The sequence below is a fragment of the Marmota flaviventris genome, chromosome 19 (assembly GCF_047511675.1).
Source record: "Marmota flaviventris isolate mMarFla1 chromosome 19, mMarFla1.hap1, whole genome shotgun sequence".
In the NCBI taxonomy this organism is placed as follows: Eukaryota; Metazoa; Chordata; class Mammalia; order Rodentia; family Sciuridae; genus Marmota; species Marmota flaviventris.
Genome location: NC_092516.1, coordinates 9,476,964 through 9,495,796, shown reverse-complemented (window position 1 = coordinate 9,495,796; position 18,833 = coordinate 9,476,964). Strand labels below are relative to the sequence as shown.

The 18,833-nt window shown below is 45.3% G+C and overlaps 1 protein-coding gene across 5 annotated transcripts in view; it reads left to right on the top strand.

Annotated features, from left to right (window-relative positions):
- Cpped1 (calcineurin like phosphoesterase domain containing 1) overlaps window positions 1–18,833 on the top strand; it is a 95,270-nt gene that overhangs the window by 57,117 nt on the left and 19,320 nt on the right. For 4 of the 5 annotated variants that reach the window (XM_027940723.2, XM_027940724.2, XM_071605243.1 and 1 more), the window contains exon 3: window positions 8,145–8,567. The exons of the other annotated variant lie outside the window; for it this stretch is intronic. In XM_027940723.2, coding sequence (XP_027796524.2) covers window positions 8,145–8,567 — 423 coding nt within the window. The remainder of the gene's footprint in view (window positions 1–8,144; window positions 8,568–18,833) is intronic. 5 annotated transcript variants of the gene reach the window in all.

The window sequence follows — 18,833 nt, the reverse complement described above, 5'->3', positions numbered from 1 at the left end:
TTTTTTTAATTGAATTTAGTCATTGTGAATGTTCAAACATCACCTTTCTGGTGCTTTCTCTTTTCCTTTCCCCACTTTCTCTCTCTGACATTGAAGAACTGGATTTACACGTCAGCCTTGGCATTTGTATTGTATTTGTTCCCCTTAAAATTATATTTATGTTTGTTTACCTAAAAAGATTTAATTTGAGCACATTTGTGACTATTTTAGATGTCTTGATTATTTTTCTGATTATGAAAGTAATCTATGCTCATAAAAAATCCAGACTTTAAAGGAAACTGAAATGTTTTCTGTCCTTCCGACTCAGCTGTGGGTAATCACTGAACAGTTTTGCCATATTATTTTTTTTAGCTATTTCTATCTCAACATAATAGCTTGTTGCTTTATTTTCAACAAAATAGTGTCTACATACCAACTCCTACCACTTCCTGTTTTCACTTAACCCCCTCCTCCAACACCCTCAGGGCAGAGTATGCATGGGTTCCCACTGCTGCTGGTTCTGCATCTACTTCCTGCTTGTAAGGGCCCCTTAATTACTCCATAGTAAGAACACAACCTCAATTCCCTATGAACCAACACTTAATCCAATTCAGGTTTTACCTTCTCAGCAAACACTGCAGTGAATAGTTCTGTTTAACATCCTTTTTTTTTTTTTTTTGAATGTTCATTTTTTTAATTGATTAAAAAAAATAAATAAATGACAGCCGAATGCATTACAATTCTTATTACACATGTACAGCACAATTTTTCATATCTCTGGGGTTTTTTCTTTCTTTAATTTTTTAATTTTTTTATTTGTTTTAATTAGTTACACATGACAGTACAATGACCTTGACATATCATACATTTGAATCAGATGGGATATAATATCTCATTTTTCTGAGTATACAGGTTGCAGAATCACATTGGTCATGCATTCACATATATACATGCAGTAATAATAATGTTTGTTTCATTCTCTATCCTTCCTATCTCCCCAACCCCTCCCCTCCCCTCCCATCACTTCTCTCTACCTAATCTAGGGTAATGCTATTCTTTTTTTTTTCTCACATCTTCATACATGTATTTTGTATAACAATGAGGGTCTCCTTCCACCATCCATACAATTCCCTTTCTCCTTCCCTTTCCCTCCCACCCCTCTTCCCTATGTAGAGGTAATCTTCTTCCCATGCTCTTCCTCTCTTCCCCATTTTGAGTCACCCCGCCTTATATCAGAGAAGACATTCGGCATTTGTTTTTTGGGGATTGGCTAACTTTACTTAGCATAATCTGCTCTAATGCTATCTGTTTCCCTGCAAATGCCATGATCATCTTATTTTTTAGTGCTGAGTAATATTTCATTGTGTATATATGCCACATATAAAGTATGTTGACACCAATTCGTGTCTTCATACATGTACTTTGGAAATGATGTCTATCACATTCCACCATCCTTGCTAATCCCCTGCCTCTTCCCTTTCCCTCCCACCCCTCTGCCCTATCTAGAATTCATCTGTTCCTCCCATGCTCCCCCTCCCTGCCCCACTGTGAGTCAGCCTTTTTATATCAGAGAAAACATTCGGCATTTATTTTTTGGGGATTGGCTAACTTCACTTAGCATTATCTTCTCCAATGCCATCCATTTACCTGCAAATGCCATGATTTTGTTCTCTTTTATTACTGAGTAAACATTCCTATGTATGTTTTTTTTCGGGTGAAGACTTAGGAATGCTGAGTCACTGGATATAATGAGATTATTGAAGTCTGAATCAATATTTCCTGATTGCCCCCTAAAAGTTGTGGTGATGATCTAAAAACCATGTGGTTGATGCCCTGACTATTCTATTTTCAACCTACACATGAGGAAGGGACCCCACGGGTTCCCTTTCCAGAGACTTCTTGGGCTGGCACTGGAATTTCTTGTCTTTGGCACGAGTCTTAGCCCTGTTCCATCCATTTCTCCACTGTCTACAGGACAGTACGGCCTTCCAAGTACCACAGCAGGCAGACTGCCAGATAAATGTGCACTGATGTCACTCACCCTGTGCTAGGATATCAGCACACCTAGCGTGCCTTTTTTTCCTGCATGGCTCAGGGGCGCAGCACCAGGGACCAAGTACCCAGAGAGTAAGAGAGGTACAAGGGAGATCTCAGATAACCAAAGACCTGCTTCCCTCCTGTTCTTCATCTCCTAGGAAGGGAAAGGACGGGGAGCTACATCTAAGCACCTAAACACATGATCTCATTTGTCTTAACAGCATTTCCATAATTGAGGTGACAAGATTTCCACTTTAGGGACAAGAGAACTGAAGCTCTGAGGATAGTGCCCAGAGGACTCTCCCCCCAAAAAGGCCACTGATGGTCCTTGAATTCAGAGGGCCCCCTTCTTACCCTGAAATGGCAACCCCAAGAGCACCACCAGGGGTCCTGCAGCACCTGCAGACTGATGGTGGGTGTGGCTTCACTCTGCCCCACCCTCCCGACATTCCTGCCTGCAGCTGCTCTCAACATCCCAGCTTGGAGGGGTTGAAGGTGCATCATTTTGGTTTTGTTTTGGCAGTTCTTTTGTCTCTTACAGTGATAAAATAAACATAAGAGCTATCATTTGACTAGTTTAAAGTATGCAGTTCAATGGTATTAAGTATATTCATTTTTCTGTGCAAACCCTCACCCCATCCATCTCCATAACACTTTCTATCTTGTAAAACGGGAACTGTACCCATTAAACACCAACTCCTCATCCTCCCTTCATTGAAGCTGGTGACAGCCAACATCAGCTCTCTGAATTTAACCACTCTGAGCCTCATATAAAAAGTAGAATCACACAATATTTGTCTTTTGTGACTGGCTTATTTAACTTATTTAACTTGTTAAAATTCAGTCAATGAATGATGTGGAATGTGATAGACATCATTATCCAAAGTACATGTTGTAGCATATGTCAGAATTCCCTTCCTATGTGTGTGCGCATGCACATGTGCTCACATGCACACTGCAGTCTGTCAGTGGATGCTTGGGTTACTCACATGTTCAGCTATTGTGAATAATGCTGTCATGAACATAGGTGTGCAAATATCTCTTCAGACCCTGTTCAGTTCTTTCAGGCACTTAACTAGAAGGAGGATGTGCAGGTCATCTGGTAATTCGATTTTTGGTGTAGTGAGGAACTGTCATCATGTCCCTCAGCAGCTGTGCCATTTGACATCAGCAGTGCCCAAGGTTTCCATTTCTCCATGTTGTCACCAACACCTGCTGTTTTCTGCCACCATCCTTATGAGTGGGAGGTGGTCCCATTGTGGTTTTGATGTGTTTTCCTGATGTCTGGTGGTGTTGAGCCTCTCTCAGTGTGCTTTCTGGCCATATGTTTATCTTCTTTGGAGAAGTATCTCTGCAGGTCCTCTGCCCTCTTCTAGATACACTTCAGTCCTTCATCGCTAAGATATAGAAATGGACTTATTTTTGTATATTGACCTTGTATCCAAGCTAATTTTACTAGTGCTAGGAACCTGTTTGTTTTTGGAGATTCTCCAGATTTTCTATGGAGACAGTCATGTCCTCAGAGTAGCTAGACTTATTTCTTCCTTCTCAATTTCTCTGCCTTTTCTCATTGTTGCACTGGCTAGGACTTGCCAGAGTGCTGGGCCAGCCTGCTCGCCTCTTTCCTTGTCTGGGCAGGGAGGGGAGCCGTGGACTTAACACCATCAAGTGTGCCGTTTGTTGGTCCTGAGTTTCTTACAGTCCTTCATTAAATGTAAGGGTATTTGTTTTTCCTGCCATGGTAAGAGATTTTATTAGATGGTGTAAATTAGGGCTATTAGGAACACAACCAAAATAATAATCTGTGCTTTAATGGCTATCCACAGCAATAAATGATACATTTCTTGATACCATATCTTGTTAAAATTCAGTCAATGAATGATGTGAATATTTTGTAATTATTATAATATTTTTGCTTCCTGTTTTTTTTTTAATATCCATTTTTTAGTTGTAGTTGGACCACAATACCTTTACTTTATTTATTTTTATGTGGTGCTGACGATCGACCCAGGGCCTCGCACGTGCTAGGTGAGGGCTCTACCGCTGAGCCACAACCCCAGCCACTGCTTCCTGGTTCTATTTTATCTCATCACACTTTGAAAAAGAAAAGTTTTAAGGTTTTGAACACCTCGTGGCTTGCCCCTGTCAGCCCACCCAGGCTTCTGCTCAACCAGGGGCAGGAGGGGGTTGACATCGGGGTCCCTGTTCTCTAGCCACCCCCTAGACAAGGGCCTCTCATCCACCTTAAAGACCTTCCCAGGAAAATCCTTTTCTTCCCCTCCTGGAAGTCCTTTCTTGTAACCTTGCCCATCCTTTCTTTGTGTGTCTCCTTTCTGGGAAGCGCAGGGCCTGCTGGGAACAGGTCCTGGGCCAGGTTCCCATCTTCCCATTCATGATGCTGGTGAGGTTTGGCTTAGACTCCTCACGTGTGCAAGACTGTGACTGTTTTCAGGAAGCTGTACTAAGATACACTAGGAGCTGTGTTAATAATGCTAAGGTGGTGTTAATAGTTCTGACCCTAAAGAGATTCTGATATACACAAATAAGAGCTTGTTAAACACGGTGTATTTTCATTAAAGTTGGCTTTTTGTAATCCAAAATTCACTTCTTTACTTCTAAATTCCTAATTAAAAATTATCTCTATCCCTGGGAAATGCTTTCATTCCTTCAGAATGATTCATTCATTGTTATGCACACTCAGTGATAAAAGGAAGGAGTCCTATCTGGTGGGGGAGGGGAGGGAGGTACCTGGTGTTTTTTCACAGCCTTATTTAGAGCCAACTCTGAACACATTATCTGGGTCTACCCTATGGCTGTTCCAGGGCTTGGAAATTGTCATCTTCATTTCACACATGATTGGACATAGACTGAGACCTTCCCCAAAGCCACTCAACTCAGAATTCTGGGACATAAGCCAGAGACCAAGCCCGGGTCTCATGGGCTCCACTGCCAGCATTTTTACATGGGAAACATGCAAAGTGCTGGCAAAGCTGTGGAGGAAAGGCTGGTCTCGGGGCGAGGAGACACAGTGGGCTCCATGTTTTCGATGGGTTGGAGTGTTATGGTTTCTCCCAGAGCAGCAGTCTCCTGGATGTGAAGCAAGCATCCCATTCATGTAATTTCCAGCTCTCACTGTAGAGTGCGTCGCAGGCAAGGCTCCTCCCTGAGTGTTGAGTTGGCCTTTCTTTCCTGCTTATGGTCATTAACTCACATGCAAACCCAGATGCCCTTGAAAGAAAGGAATGGGAGAATCTTTGCACCCTGGAATATCATGGAGTCCTGTGAATTAAGGTGACTGAGAAAAGTCACCTTTGCTTGTTACCAGGATTCCATAATGGGCAATGCCCTGAGCCAGACTGCGGGTTCAAACCCAGCGAACCTAGCTTCTGCACCTGCATCAAGCAAGGTCTTAGAACAGGACCTGGTCCACATAACCACTAGGGGGATCAGCTGCCATTGAGCATCACAGAACCCCCTGGTCAGACTGGAAGTTAGGGGTGCTTTGGGGTGTTTTTTTAAAAAAAAAAAAAAACAATAAGGAAAGGAGAGATGATTTTACTTGAATTTATGGAGTGCCCTTTAGGTGGGTCAGCACAGGAAGGAACTGCCCAGTGGTGTCTCAGGGGATCACCTGAGTGAACACAGATGTTCACTCAGTCCAGTTTCAGCTAAGAAGCCACATCGTTCATGGCACAGCAGACCCCAGGGGAGTCTGGACCAGCTTAAGGCAGAAGCTGACCACAGGCAGAGCCCCAGCACCACTGCCAGAGAGGTCTCCTGGTCTCCCATGCCAGGCCGGACCTGCTTCTCCCAGGCTGAGAAGATTGGTCTGCAGGCTTCTGCAGTGTGGGTCTGCTGGCCTTTCCCAAGCAAATTCTACTAGTTCCTAGATAGTTCCTAGAGATCCGTGGCTTACCTCCTCTGAGTCTTTAGGATCTGGGGCAAGAAACACCTCTTAAAAAAAAAAAAAAAAAAAAAAGCCCTGATATTTTCTCTCATTTCTACTCCTCCCCCCCGCCCCTCCCTCCCTCTCTCCATCTTGCCCTCTCTTTTTCTCCACAAGCTTGGGAAAGGGAAGGAGGGAAGAAAAAGATAAAAGGTCTCCATACCCCCCACTCCACTTCCCATAATTATCCAGAGTTAGATCCTTTGTCTCTTTCAAGGTGTTTTTATCCAAAGTACATAAATATCTGTGAGCCTTAAAAAAATTCATGTGATTTTACTCTGCTTTGTTTCATATTTTTAACTTAATATATATTAAGGATCTTTCTGTAGCATCAATATAGCTCTGCCTCTTTCTCTTTTCTTTATTTATGCATTTGATTAGGATTATATATAAAAAACATTTTGGTGAGGTATTGAAACTCTGAGCTCTTCTTCATCTAATACTGTAACTAAAAGTAAATGAATGAAACTTGGCAAAATTACAGGGAGGAATGATTGATCCACAGTTGCAGTGGTGACTTAACCGAGTCTCTCAGAAGCTAATACACGTCAACAGGCCAAAAGAAAGGAGGAATGACACGGGAGGTTGGAACTTCACTGTTAAGGAGTTTTCATGGAAATATGGGAGCTTGCTGCTCACCAGGTGGGGCATGCATTCTTCACAAGTTCACCTGGGGTTTTCAGAGCACCTGGACAATGAACTCTCACTAACGGCCATCTCCTTGTAGGTGCCATTTCCAAAATAGTTTTGTCCTTCTCCATTTCTTTCCTGATCTTACTGAACCCTATTTCTCATCTACTGCTGAGACTCGGTTCCTTTGTTTCTGCATTGTGGTCATAGCTGTGATTGCTTCGTGAGGACTTTTCCCCCCTTATATTTATTTTTAACTGAGATATAATGATTGTGCCTTTTTGTAGAGTACCTTGTGATATTTTAACCAAATTGGGGTAGTGAGCATATCCGTCACCACGAACATTCATTGGTTCTTTGTGGGGGAATGTTCATAAAACATTTGTACATTTATTTTGAAATGTACAACAATCCTCTCCCTCTGCCCCCACCTTTCTGTTTAGTCCACGTGCAGTGTTATTGGGTTTAATGTCATCTTGTCTTATGTAACCCTTTCTCTGGTGGGTTTTCCTCCCCTTAGGGAAATGCTTTTTGTCACTTTTCTTATGCTGTCTGCCTGACAGCAGTCACAATCCTCAGGACTGATGTGGTCCTGAGGTGTGTCCTTGCCTGCTTCATCGCTTTTCTCAATAATGCTTAACAACACTAAAGACAGATGGGTGTGATTTACCCCACTGGTTGTCTGACTCTGGGTTTGGGATGGGCCCTGTGCCTGCTGACTCCCAGCTCACCCACACTAAGTCAGTGCCTCCACTGCCTGTCCTCAGTGCACAGTTGTCGGATGAATTCACAGGGAGGCTCCAAAAAATAGATGTGCAATTGGATAAATTCTGAAATCCATTTATGAAAGCTTTAGTAGGTTATTATAGAAATTAAGGAAATGAGCAGTCTGAAGGAGGAAGGTCCTGCCCGCCCACACATTTTTCACCTTTGTCAAAATAATCATTCCCGGGTGCTGGGGGCAGAGAACGCCCTACAGTGAGGTGTGGAGCCCTGTGCCTCACACTGTGGTGGGGTACAAAATGCCTCTTCCTGTGTCCAGGGAGTTTGGCACGATGTAGGTTCCCATCAATCTAGCCACTCGGTTTCAAAGGATTTTTCCCACGAGGATGTGGCACAATCTGTAAGGCTACGTGGATGATAAGAAGACCTTACATAGCCACCAGTGCCGGACTGGTATTCAGGGTTGGGTCCACTGTCACAGGATGCCCATGATGCTCCACTGATGTAGCAGAGAAGGTGGGATATATTCAGTGTGCATAGAAATGAAAGATAGAAATTTAGCTTCACTGATATTTAATGTTAGGATCAACTCCACAACACCACTTAGCAATGGGGGGCAAATGGCCAGGTGAACATTGAATTTCTGAGGTGTCCTGAGGAGGGACTGGGACTCCTAGCTCCCCTATTGATTTGCTTTTAGCAGGTGACTACTTTGCAGTTTCCATGTGCCTGGTGAGGTGAATCTGGACTTCGTCTCTGGCTTAGTTGTATGTTAGTAAAGACCTCAGTAGTCTCCAGCCAGCTCAGGATGTGGCCTTCACTCTTCCAGGGATGCCCTTCCAGAGGGAGCAGACCAAGGACCTTCAGCGAGTTCTGGGAGCCATTGACAGGGCGATCCCATTGGTCTTCGTCAGTGGCAACCATGACGTGGGCAATGTCCCCACGGCGGAGACTATCGAAGAGTTCTGCCAGACTTGGGGTGATGACTACTTCAGCTTCTGGGTCGGGGGTGTCCTGTTCCTGGTACTCAACTCCCAGCTCTTGTATGACGCCTCCAGCTGCCCTGCCCTGAAGCAGGCCCAGGACCTGTGGCTGGACCAGCAGCTGAGCCTCGCTGTGCAGCAGAAGTGCCAGCACGCCATCATCTTCCAGCACATCCCGCTGTTCTTACAGAGCATTGACGAGGACGATGACTACTTCAACCTCACCAGGTCTGTGCGGAAGGAGATGGCAGACAAGTTCACCAAAGCAGGTAGGCCCTAAGGGCTGGAGAGGGCCTGGCAGAGGGGAGAGGGGACAGGGCTGTGGATGAGCCTGGGTTCCCATCCAGGCTCTGCCACTTGCTGGCTGTGGCTGTGGTCAGGCTGCAGATTCTCCAGCCTCAGCGCGCTCCCCTGTAAGGAGCAGCAGGCGTCGCCCTCCACAGGGCAGTTGCCAGTAGAAGAGCAGGCTGTGGAGCGTTCCAGAGGGTCCCTGGCCTGCCAAACAGCAGCACGTGGCAGCTTCTCACAGCTGGAGATGGGGCTCCTGGAGGCAGGGTCATGGGGAATGGTATGCCTCAGGAGGTGGAGGAGAGGGCCATCTTCCTTCATTTCTCTGGGAAGCAGAGACTACCTGGAGAACAGGTGGTCCTTAAGAGTCAGGCTCCCACAGTGTAACCCAGGAAGTCCTGAGATGAGGCTTTGGTGAGCAGGTCTAAGGGCCCATCAGTTTGCCCCAGACAAGGGGCATGGCATTCTCTTCCTGAGTCAGGGTAAAGAGAGGCGCATGGTATAGTCTACCCTGCTGTAGACTCCTAGTCCCTCACACGTATAGCATGCGTTTGCACACACAAAATGAAGACACCCCATTTTTTAAAGTTTTTATTTTTTAGTTGTAGTTGGACACATTTCTTTATTTATTTATGTGGTGCTGAGGATCGAACACCCCATTTTTGAAGGTGAGACCTCAGCTTCCAAAGGATGATTTACTTGGTGACTCTAGCCCTGGCCTAATTTCTCCTCCTGGGAGTCCCTCCAGGGCCTTCTCCAGAGGAAGAACGTCAGCCAACTCCCCGAGTTACCCCAGGGCTTTGGCAGGGTTCCAGCTTTGACAACTGTTGTGAATCTCTCCTTGGCCCTAGTTCCTCCTTTCCAATCTTTCCAAGGCTTACTTGTATCAAATATTCTAAAATGTAAATATCTTCACTTGTTTGTTTCGAGAGAGGGAAAGGCATTGACCTGACCCAGGAGCAGGCATTCCTTAAAAAAATACCCTGCTACTCTTCATTTCATCTTTGAGTATTAAATATTTGTACTTATGAAAGATACAAAGCCCTTCTGTGTTTTTGAGACATTTTACAAAAAGCTTCTATATTTGGAGACATTTTCCAACTGTTCCATGGAGATGAAGTTGGAAAGCGTCTATTAAAGACCTTTGAAATGTTACGCCATGCTTGAATTGGTGAAGAAAACTGTTCTGATGCCAAGGAGGCAGTGTCAGGACAGCATCAGCTCTGCCACAGTGACTGTTTTATAACAGAATAAAGCCAGGAAGCCATTTAATGCCACCAAGATGATTTCCTTTCACAGCAAGCGGTGATCAGTGCAGGCGCCACCCGACTGCTCGGTGTCCCTGTTCTTGACAGCCAGGTCTTGAGCGGCATGTGGTTCTGAGTTTCCCATCCTAGGGCAGAGTGTGTGCTGCCCACAGGCACCCCAATACTGAGTAGACCCTGGCCATCACCAAGAACCCCCCTGGCCATCACCAAGAGCCCCAGAGAGGAATGAAATGTCCAGACCACAGTCTTCCGCCCCCTACCCCAGAGCTGGTGTGCGTTGCCAAGGTGGACGCCAGTCACCCCAGCTCACAGAGGCTAATAACCACAACTTCAGTGCTTGTGGGCTAACAAGGGCAAGATGGAGCCCTATCCCCAGCCACATAGCAGCCTCTCCTGTAGGGGGCTATGTTGGAAGCCACATCGTAATCAGGAGGTGGCTTGGTAGCACTAGATAGCAGAGGGGGTCCTTGGTCCACTCTTCCGAGGCATCAGGCCCTGGCATTTGGACGGTCTTGCATCCAGTAGGGACCATGAGGGGAGCTCTGACATTCCAAGTCCCTTTAATTCCCCCTCCTTCATCTCTCCAGCCGGGTCACTTCTTCAGGCCATCATGTTCATCTGGTCCCAGCGTCAGCTCTGAACCGGGCTCACTTTTCCACTCATGTATTCACCACCCAGCAGCCATGGGGGTGTACAGCTTCACAGCCTGACTCTCTGGGAACCCCTCACCCCAGCACATGGCCCAGCGCCTGTCCATGCCCTTCCCAGAGTCCCTGCCTCCTTCAGCCTCTTCCCTGCACTCGGCCAAGCTTACTCAGTCCCTTTGGTGTGACAGCCCCTACCCAGTTCTTCCTCAGCTATCTCAACCCCAGCACCGAATGCCTCCCTGGGCAGTCAGCGCTCCAGGCAGCCTTCTATCTCAGATGTCCCTTCACCTCTGTGCTTGGGAGGCCAGCTCAGGCAGTCAGTCACAGCCACCTTCCACCAGTGCTTGCAGAGTGAGGAAGGCTCATGCTGGCTCACGTTCCTGCAGCTAGACTGACATGCTCACTTCTTGTGCAGCCCCATCCTGGGCTCAGCAAGGCATAGGCAAGCCTGGGCCCCCACAGAGCTCTGGCCCAGCTTCCTGAGGTGTTTCCAGACTCTCAGTCCTGTCCCACGGCCTCCCTGGTCTTGGAGAAGCCTGTGTGCATCTCTCTACCAGCGTCCACCCTGGGGCCTTCAAGGGCCACTCAGACATCTATTCCCCCCCGCCCAAGTGTTCCCCTCCCCACTTCTCCCCCAGGCACCGCCTTTGGGGATGAGAAGCTGCCTCGTCTTGGCCACTAAGCCTTAGAATCTTCCCCTGAACCTGCTGTACAGGAAAAGCCCGAAGTGGGTCCCCTTCCTGCCATCCCCTGCCTGTCTGAATGGCTGGCCAAGCCAGGCCCTTTGCTCAGTGACCTTTAGACACAGAACAAGACTGAGCACCCTGAGCGGAAAGATGCCATTTAGGTGCTGATGCAGGGGCCACAGGCTATGACCTGCTGGGCTGGGAGGCACAAGTGAGCGCGCCCTCGTGGGCACATGCACATCCAGGGCTCAGAATCTGGGGAAACAGCAACAGAATTAGAACTTACTGTGGAAAGCCAAAGTTCAGCTGATGTTTTGTAAATTCATTAACTTAAAGACCATGATAGAATCGAGGTGGTGATAGCAGATGGTATTCAGTGTTGCCTTCAGTTGCCCACAGCAGTATTATCCCCTAATACCATTTCAGTCTCATTTATCTCCTTGTGCTGAAATGCCAGTGCTCAAAAATATGTCAACCACTCATCAGACTATCAGGGTAGCTTTTAATTATGATAATTGTGTTGTTATAAAATATCCTTTTAAAGAACACATCCCTCCCCAAGCCATTATGGAGGCAGAACCCTGCTTCCTTCCAGCAAGTTTAATGAATAATTCTGAATCATTGTGTGGGATGAATAAATGATTTAATAATGAGCATCAACAATCATCTCCCATTGTTGCATTAATTTTTTTAAATGGGATAGGGTAAATGAAGAGGAAGGGATGTCACTGTACAATGGGCCACCATGTGTGTAGGAATGCACTCTGTGATTCAAAACCCAACAGTTTCCAAGCTCAGGTTTCCCTAGAAACAGATGCATCCTGTTTCTACTTTTGAAGCTCAATAAAAAAACCTTTTTTGTGTGATACAAAAACGTTGTCAATAACTGGTACAAATAAACAGATCTCAGGGTAGAGAGATACGCAGATGTGAAGTGGCACCTGTTATTTTCTGTCTTCTTTTGCTCTGCCTGAGGATAATCAATTTCATCACATCCAAGGGATGTAGAAATTGGTTTTCCCCTTAATTCACCTGATACCTAGTTGGAGTTGCAAAGACGGATAGGAGATAATGAAATCCTGGTGGAAACTGGATTCATCTCCATTCCTCATGTTCCTTGCTGTGGAAGGTTAATATGTAACCCAGTTAATGTGGATTGACATTTAAAAACTCAATCTTAAAATAACAAATGTCCATGAGCCAGAAAACAGATGTCCACAGGAATTCATAACTTACAATGGTGATTGTGATTTGATCATTAAACGGGGTGTCAGAAAGGCAGAGATGCATGACTCTGAGGTCCTCTCTAACTGCATTCTTCAACCTAGTTCTTATGATTCCCCTGATTTAGGCTGCATTTAATTTGGTGACTTGTAGTAACCAGCACCTGATAGTGTTATCAAACTCAATAATTTGTAATAAAAATTTTTTCCGATAAAAATAAAATGTCCAGCTCTTTAACTGACAGTGTTTCCCCTGATGTCTCAATACTTGTTCTTTTTTTCATTCTCAACATGGAGATTAGAACTGTGTATTAAAGAGTCCGGAGTAAATTTGGGAATTGGGGGTGGGGGGTGGGAGGGATCCCTGTAAGTTGATCTTTCCGACAAAAGTTAATGGGTAGCTTCACAGAATGAGAGTTTCATCTCTAGTATTTATGCTTTTAAAACAAAAATGAGAGAAAATGAGCTTGATAGAGAGAAATCCTAGCCCATGGTTATGGTTTTAGAATTTCAAAGTTTTAAAGAACATAAAGGTCAGGGTGTGCTTTATAGGAGGAATAAAACATCAACTCCTACTCTAATGTCTCACCAAGTCATATTGAAATTGTTTCTATCCTCTTGGCTCCTCTAGGCAGTAGGTCTCAGCTTTATTCACCTCTGTAAGCCCAGACCTGAGCCAAGACTTTCACACAATAGCACCCCCATAATAAAGAAATATTGGTTGAATAGGGAAGAATTAGGCTTGACTCAAATCTGCTTCAGCAAAACACACGTCATGTCCACATCCTCTATGGCTTAGGGTTTACCAGCTAACCCTCATATGGGAAACGCATCCCTAGGTACAGAGGTTCACATACTTTTCTTGAACAGGATCAGGCAGTAAATATCAGGCCCTGCAGTCTCTGTAGCAGCTACTCAATTCTGCATGTATAATGTGAAAGCAACCAGAGACAACAGGATATGGCCACATTCCAATAAAACTTTATTTATAAAAACATGTGTAGGACCTGCATACTGTAGCACTACAACTCAGGCTTAGAGGAACGTTCCCATTGCAGTGTGGTGCTCTTGCTCCCCTTGAAAGCTTGTGCACACATATGCACACTGGGTATACTGTGTATATGTCTGATCCCAGTAGGCATCTGGTGGCCGCACTGTGGCAATGGCCTGGCTCACTAAAGGGTCTGCCCAACACAGGCGCCTCTGATCCTCAGTTGAGGGTGAGTCAGATGAGGCACACATTGCCCTGGAGGCCCACGATGCAATTTAGGGGTGGAGATGGGATGGGAAGATCTGTGGGGCAAATAAAATACCTAATGCTTTGGTGTTCATTTTAACACATAAAGTTACAGACAGAGTATCTGAGTGGTATTCAGAGAAAGGAAAGCTTACAGAGTGGCACAGGTGACAGTGTGCAGCTGACAGGAGGAGAGAGGCCAGGTCACATAGCAGGGTTGTACACAGGCCTCAGCTTCCTAAGGACCTTCCTCCTTGTCCCAGATATGCGCCTTGGACCAGAGCATGGGACACGCTGCTGAATGTTTTGTCTTTCTCACTCATCCCAGACTCAAAGGGTTCGTGTGGGAATCAAAGTGGCAAGTAAAGAAGTACCTGGCACCACACCCAGCTTGTAGCAAGCTCTTGGTGCAGGCATGTTTGTGGTTATATGACCCTGAACTTAGTTGAGGGTCATATACAGTGGGCAGATTGCCTTACCTGTTAGCTAGATTGGTCTTCTCACACCAAAGGTGCTGGCATCCTTCTTCCAGGGGGCTGACATGAGACTTCAGGCAGAGAGAGGCAGGTCTGCTTCCAGGACTGGCCAGGAGTTTGCTAACACAACACTGCAAACTGGAGAAGGAAGAATTATAAACTCCATGCACCATGCAGACTACAGGAATAGAAGCCAGAAGAAATTCCTCTTGGCTCCTGGGATGTGCAGGAAAATGGACTGGGTTTTTGAGTCCAGGATTCCTCAGTGTAGATGTAGAACACATATACTTTTAGCCATATGAATAGGAGCTACTAGTTTAAAAAAGTGGGAACCACTATACTAGATGAAAAATTGTTAGGGAACTTATCTATAGAACTTGATTATATCTTTTTAAAACACATATCTCACCATTTAATGTGTTGGTCAGCAACCTTTGAATGCATAATTTCATAGGGTTTTTCAAAATATGATAAATAGTACCCTCATTTAAAGGGTGGTTTTGTTAAAAAAAGAAAAACACTCCTGATAGTTCCTATTTTAACCAGCTTTGTAGTGAGAGCTCAACAATGATTCCTTTTTAAGTATCCATAGAATCAAGGGTATATGGGGACATATCGACCAAAGGAATTTTGTGCTCTTTATTTTCTAGGGCTTGGCATGAATTCATTTTCCCAGGTTTGGTCTATTCCCTGTTTTGATCCCTTCCCCAGAGAACATTATGCTCTCATCACTGGATGCCTGCGTCTGATTCACTATAAACCCAGATAAGAGACTAACTGCCGCAGCTACATCTGGTGTGAGTGATGGATTATGTTTCTCACTTTGGAGGTATCCTTAACAGTTGGGCTAATTAAAGTTAAAATCAAGTCCTGATGGTAAATATTTATAAATTAAGAATCTGGCATGTGCAAATGTGTGCTGCTGATTCCTGAAGTTAAGTCGGCATTTATTCATACAGCAAAGAGCATGGACCCCACGCTACACACTGAGCCAGAGGGATGGTTGCTAGAGATGTTGAGTATTTTTCATGTGTGTGTTGGTCATTTGTGTTTCTCCTTTGAAGAAGTTAATGTTGGGTTCTTTTGACACTTTTTGGTTGGGCTATTTAGTTTTTTTGGCATTAAGTTAAGATCTTGAGTTCCCCTGCCAGAGGAGTAGTTGGCCAAGATTATCTGCCACTACTCTTCACACTCTTAGTCATTTCCTTTACTGTGCAGAAGCTTTTCCACTTGATGGCATCTCCCTCATTGTTTCTGGGTTTAATTTTTTGGACTTTGGGGGTCTTGTTGAGGAAGTCAGTGCCTGCACCTATATGATGGAGTGTTGACTCTCTGTTTTCTTTTTGCAGTTGCAAGGTTTCTGGTCTAATTCCTAAGTCTGATCCATTTTGATTTGAGTTTTGTGCAGGATGAGAGAGAGAGAGAGAGATCTAACTTCATTCTTCTGCATGTGGATATCCAGTTTTCCTAGCACCATTTGTTAAAAGTCTGTCTTTTCTCCAACACATATTTTTGGCACCTTTGTCAAGTATAAGATGACTGTCTGTGTGGACTTATCTCTGTGTCTTCTGTTGCAGTGGTCTTCATGTCTGCTTTGATGCCAACACTGTGCTGTTTTTGCTACATGGCTCTGTAGTATAATTTGAGGTCGGGTATTGTGATGCCTCCTGCATCACTCTTCTTGTTCAGAATTCCTGGGTCTCTTATTCTTCCAAATGAATTTGAGGACTGTTTTTCCTAGTTCTGTAAAGACTGTCATTGGTATTTGGTTGGGTATTGCATTGAATCTGTAGATTACTTTTGATAGCATGGCCATTTTAAAAGACAAGGAAGATGAGGCCCAGGACGTCAGATCAGCTTCCTGGGCAGGGAAGTGGCAGCCTGTGCTCAGGGCCCAGCCTTAGCCATGGGCCACGTATAGTGATGCTGCTGTGGAGCTAACAAAAACATGTGGATGAGCGGAATGTGCCTGGACCAAGCACTGAACGCAAGCAGGAAGGACTAGCACACCTGTGCGGGGAAGGGTCCACCTGCCCTCCCACTGGGCCCCTGTTCACCCTCATTGTGCAGGGACCTGAGGAGAAGGAGTGCTCCAGCCAGTCAGGAAGGCTTGGCAGCTAAACGTCCAAAAGGGTCCGTGCTAAGGGAGGCTCCAAGGAGCCCGCTCAGGGCTGGATTACTCCTTGGCCTCCAGAGTAAGCCTCTCGGGTCATCCTTTCAGAAACCTTCGCATGTGAGTTGTGCCTTCTGCAACCAAAAGGCTGTTTGTGATCTTTCCTAAGACCAAGGTCTGTGCAGCCTCTGCATTCTGGTCAGCTCCCTGGGATACAAGGCCAGGGGGCACATTAGCAGAGGATTGTGGCCCCCAGAAAAAAACTCAATTGACAGGGTGGGGACTGTGGCTCCAGAAAGTGGTGATTAAAGGAATCATAACATTAAAGGAATGATTAAAGGAATCTTGAGGAAAGAGAAAAATTACGACAGCCAGTTTATTATTCCAGCTCGTGTCTGTAAAGTGTTGGCTCTTAACTGTGGTGTGCACCAACTCTGACTGAACAGAGAAGTGTTGCCTGTTCCCTGCCTGAATTGCCAGGGAAGAAGTCTTGGACAGCGGTCTGTGCTTGACACTGGAAACAGCAGCATTATGACTGTCTGCAGATTCCATTAAGGGTCTCTTCAGGAATCCGAGTTTGTGTTTACTATGCCAGCACCTTATTCACCAATGACCCCACACATACTCACACACCATGCCACGTTCACGGGCTTCATCTTTAGCATAGTTCGTGGTTTCACATGCAGAGGCCACCTCTGGTTGCACAGGTGGGAGGGTTTCAGGTGGCCTGGTTTCTGAGCAACCTTTCATCCACATTTTCTTGTTATTGAGAACTACCTTCTTCTCATATAGCCAGCACCATTTCATACGAGCATTGTGAAAGACAAGATGATGGCATACAAACATTCTCTCATGTCATTAAAAAACATTCCCCAAACTACTGCTATGACATGCCATGTTCCTTTAACTCTCTGGCCATTATTGGACAGTTAGGCCATTTCCACCTGTTTGTGTGTGTGTGTGTGTGTGTGTGTGTGTGTGTGATAAATGCTATTGCCACAAACTTCACTTTGTGCCTACATCTGTTTGCATAGTTTTTATGGAACTAGGGCCTGAAGTTGGCTTGGTAAGGTTGCACGAGACTGAGTATCATATCTTTTCTTTTCTTTTTTTGGTGGTGCTGGGGATTGAACCCAGAGCCTTGTGCATGTGAGGCAAGCACTCTACCAACTGAGCTTTATCCCCAGATCTAGAGTCATATCTTGTTGGCTAGATCCGGCATCCCTTGGGAGCTCTCTGCGTGGATCAGGTACATTGCTTACTGTCAAATTGACCTCTTGGTGTTTTCAGATTCATTGTACCTGTTTTCTGTGTTTGGAAATTAAGGGCCTAACCCCCAGGGTCCTGGAGCTTGGGGACAGTCAGTAGGGGACAGACAGAATCCTGGATTAGGACTTCCTGATGTCTTACAGCCTTTTTTGATTTTCAAGCTTCTTTCCCCATAAACCATGGTGGGGACAGGAATGCTCTTTGCTTGCTCCCTGTGTGATAGGCACGTGGCTCCTCATAGTATAAGCCTTGCCTGGTATCTGTGGCCTTGGTGACTCCCAGGACAGTGTCATTTCATGCTTCCTTCCTTCTTTTCTTCCTTTACTTTATAATTCACAGCAGCCTCAACCTCCTGGCTCTGTCTTCACAAAACTACCTTGACATCTGCTTTGGGGGCACCTAAAATTCAGTCAACCCAGCAGATTTCTGGTTGGCCTCCTCTGGGCCAAGGCCACTGATCTATCTATGGAACAACTGTTTTCAGCAGAAAGCAAGCCTTGTTGATGGGGTTGATCCACCTGCATGCTGGAGCACCGTGGTGGTGGGCACTTGCCTCCCATCTCCTGGTCAGGACCACAGAGTCACCCTTCTCAGCCTTGCAAGGCTGCTGAACCTCTTGCCCAAGTTCTGGCTTAGCCTTAAATGTGAAGGGACTTTGGCTGTAATCTCAGCATTGCTTTTTTTTTAAACAGTAAGAGTAGATCTTAACACACATTATCTTTGGGTCATGGGACTATGAATGTTATGTTATTTTTTTATACTCATTTGTATCTTTTAAGCTTTTTATAAGATGAAAAGAGTAATAAGAGGGATCCCTATAATGAAGTCTGGGTCAAGGATGAGCAAACTGCTTCTGTAAAAAGCAGGATTATGAAAATCTTAGTGAAAATTGTGGGTATTACATAGGTGCTTACCCAGACCTAAATGTGGCCTTGTAGAGCCTGGCATGGTGGTACACACCTATAATATCAGCAGCCAGGGAGGCTGTTATAAGAGGATCGCAAGTTCAAGTCCAGCCTCAGCAACTTAGTGAGACCCTGTCTCAAAATAAAAAATAAAATGGGCTGGGGACGTAGCTCATTGGAAAGCACCCCTGGGTTCAATTCTCAGTACAAAAAGAGGAGGGGGAAAGTAGCTATAGAAATGAAAGGGGTGTTCTTAACTCAGGCCACAGAAGAAAAAAGTGGCAGCAGCTCAGCAACCTCTGGCCCTGTACTCAAGAGCAATCACCATTGACACTCTGGATAATATTAAGAGCCATTGATTCTTCTAGAAATTATTATGCACGTAGCATCTTCTATGTGTAGTCTTTTTCAGCCACAGAGAAA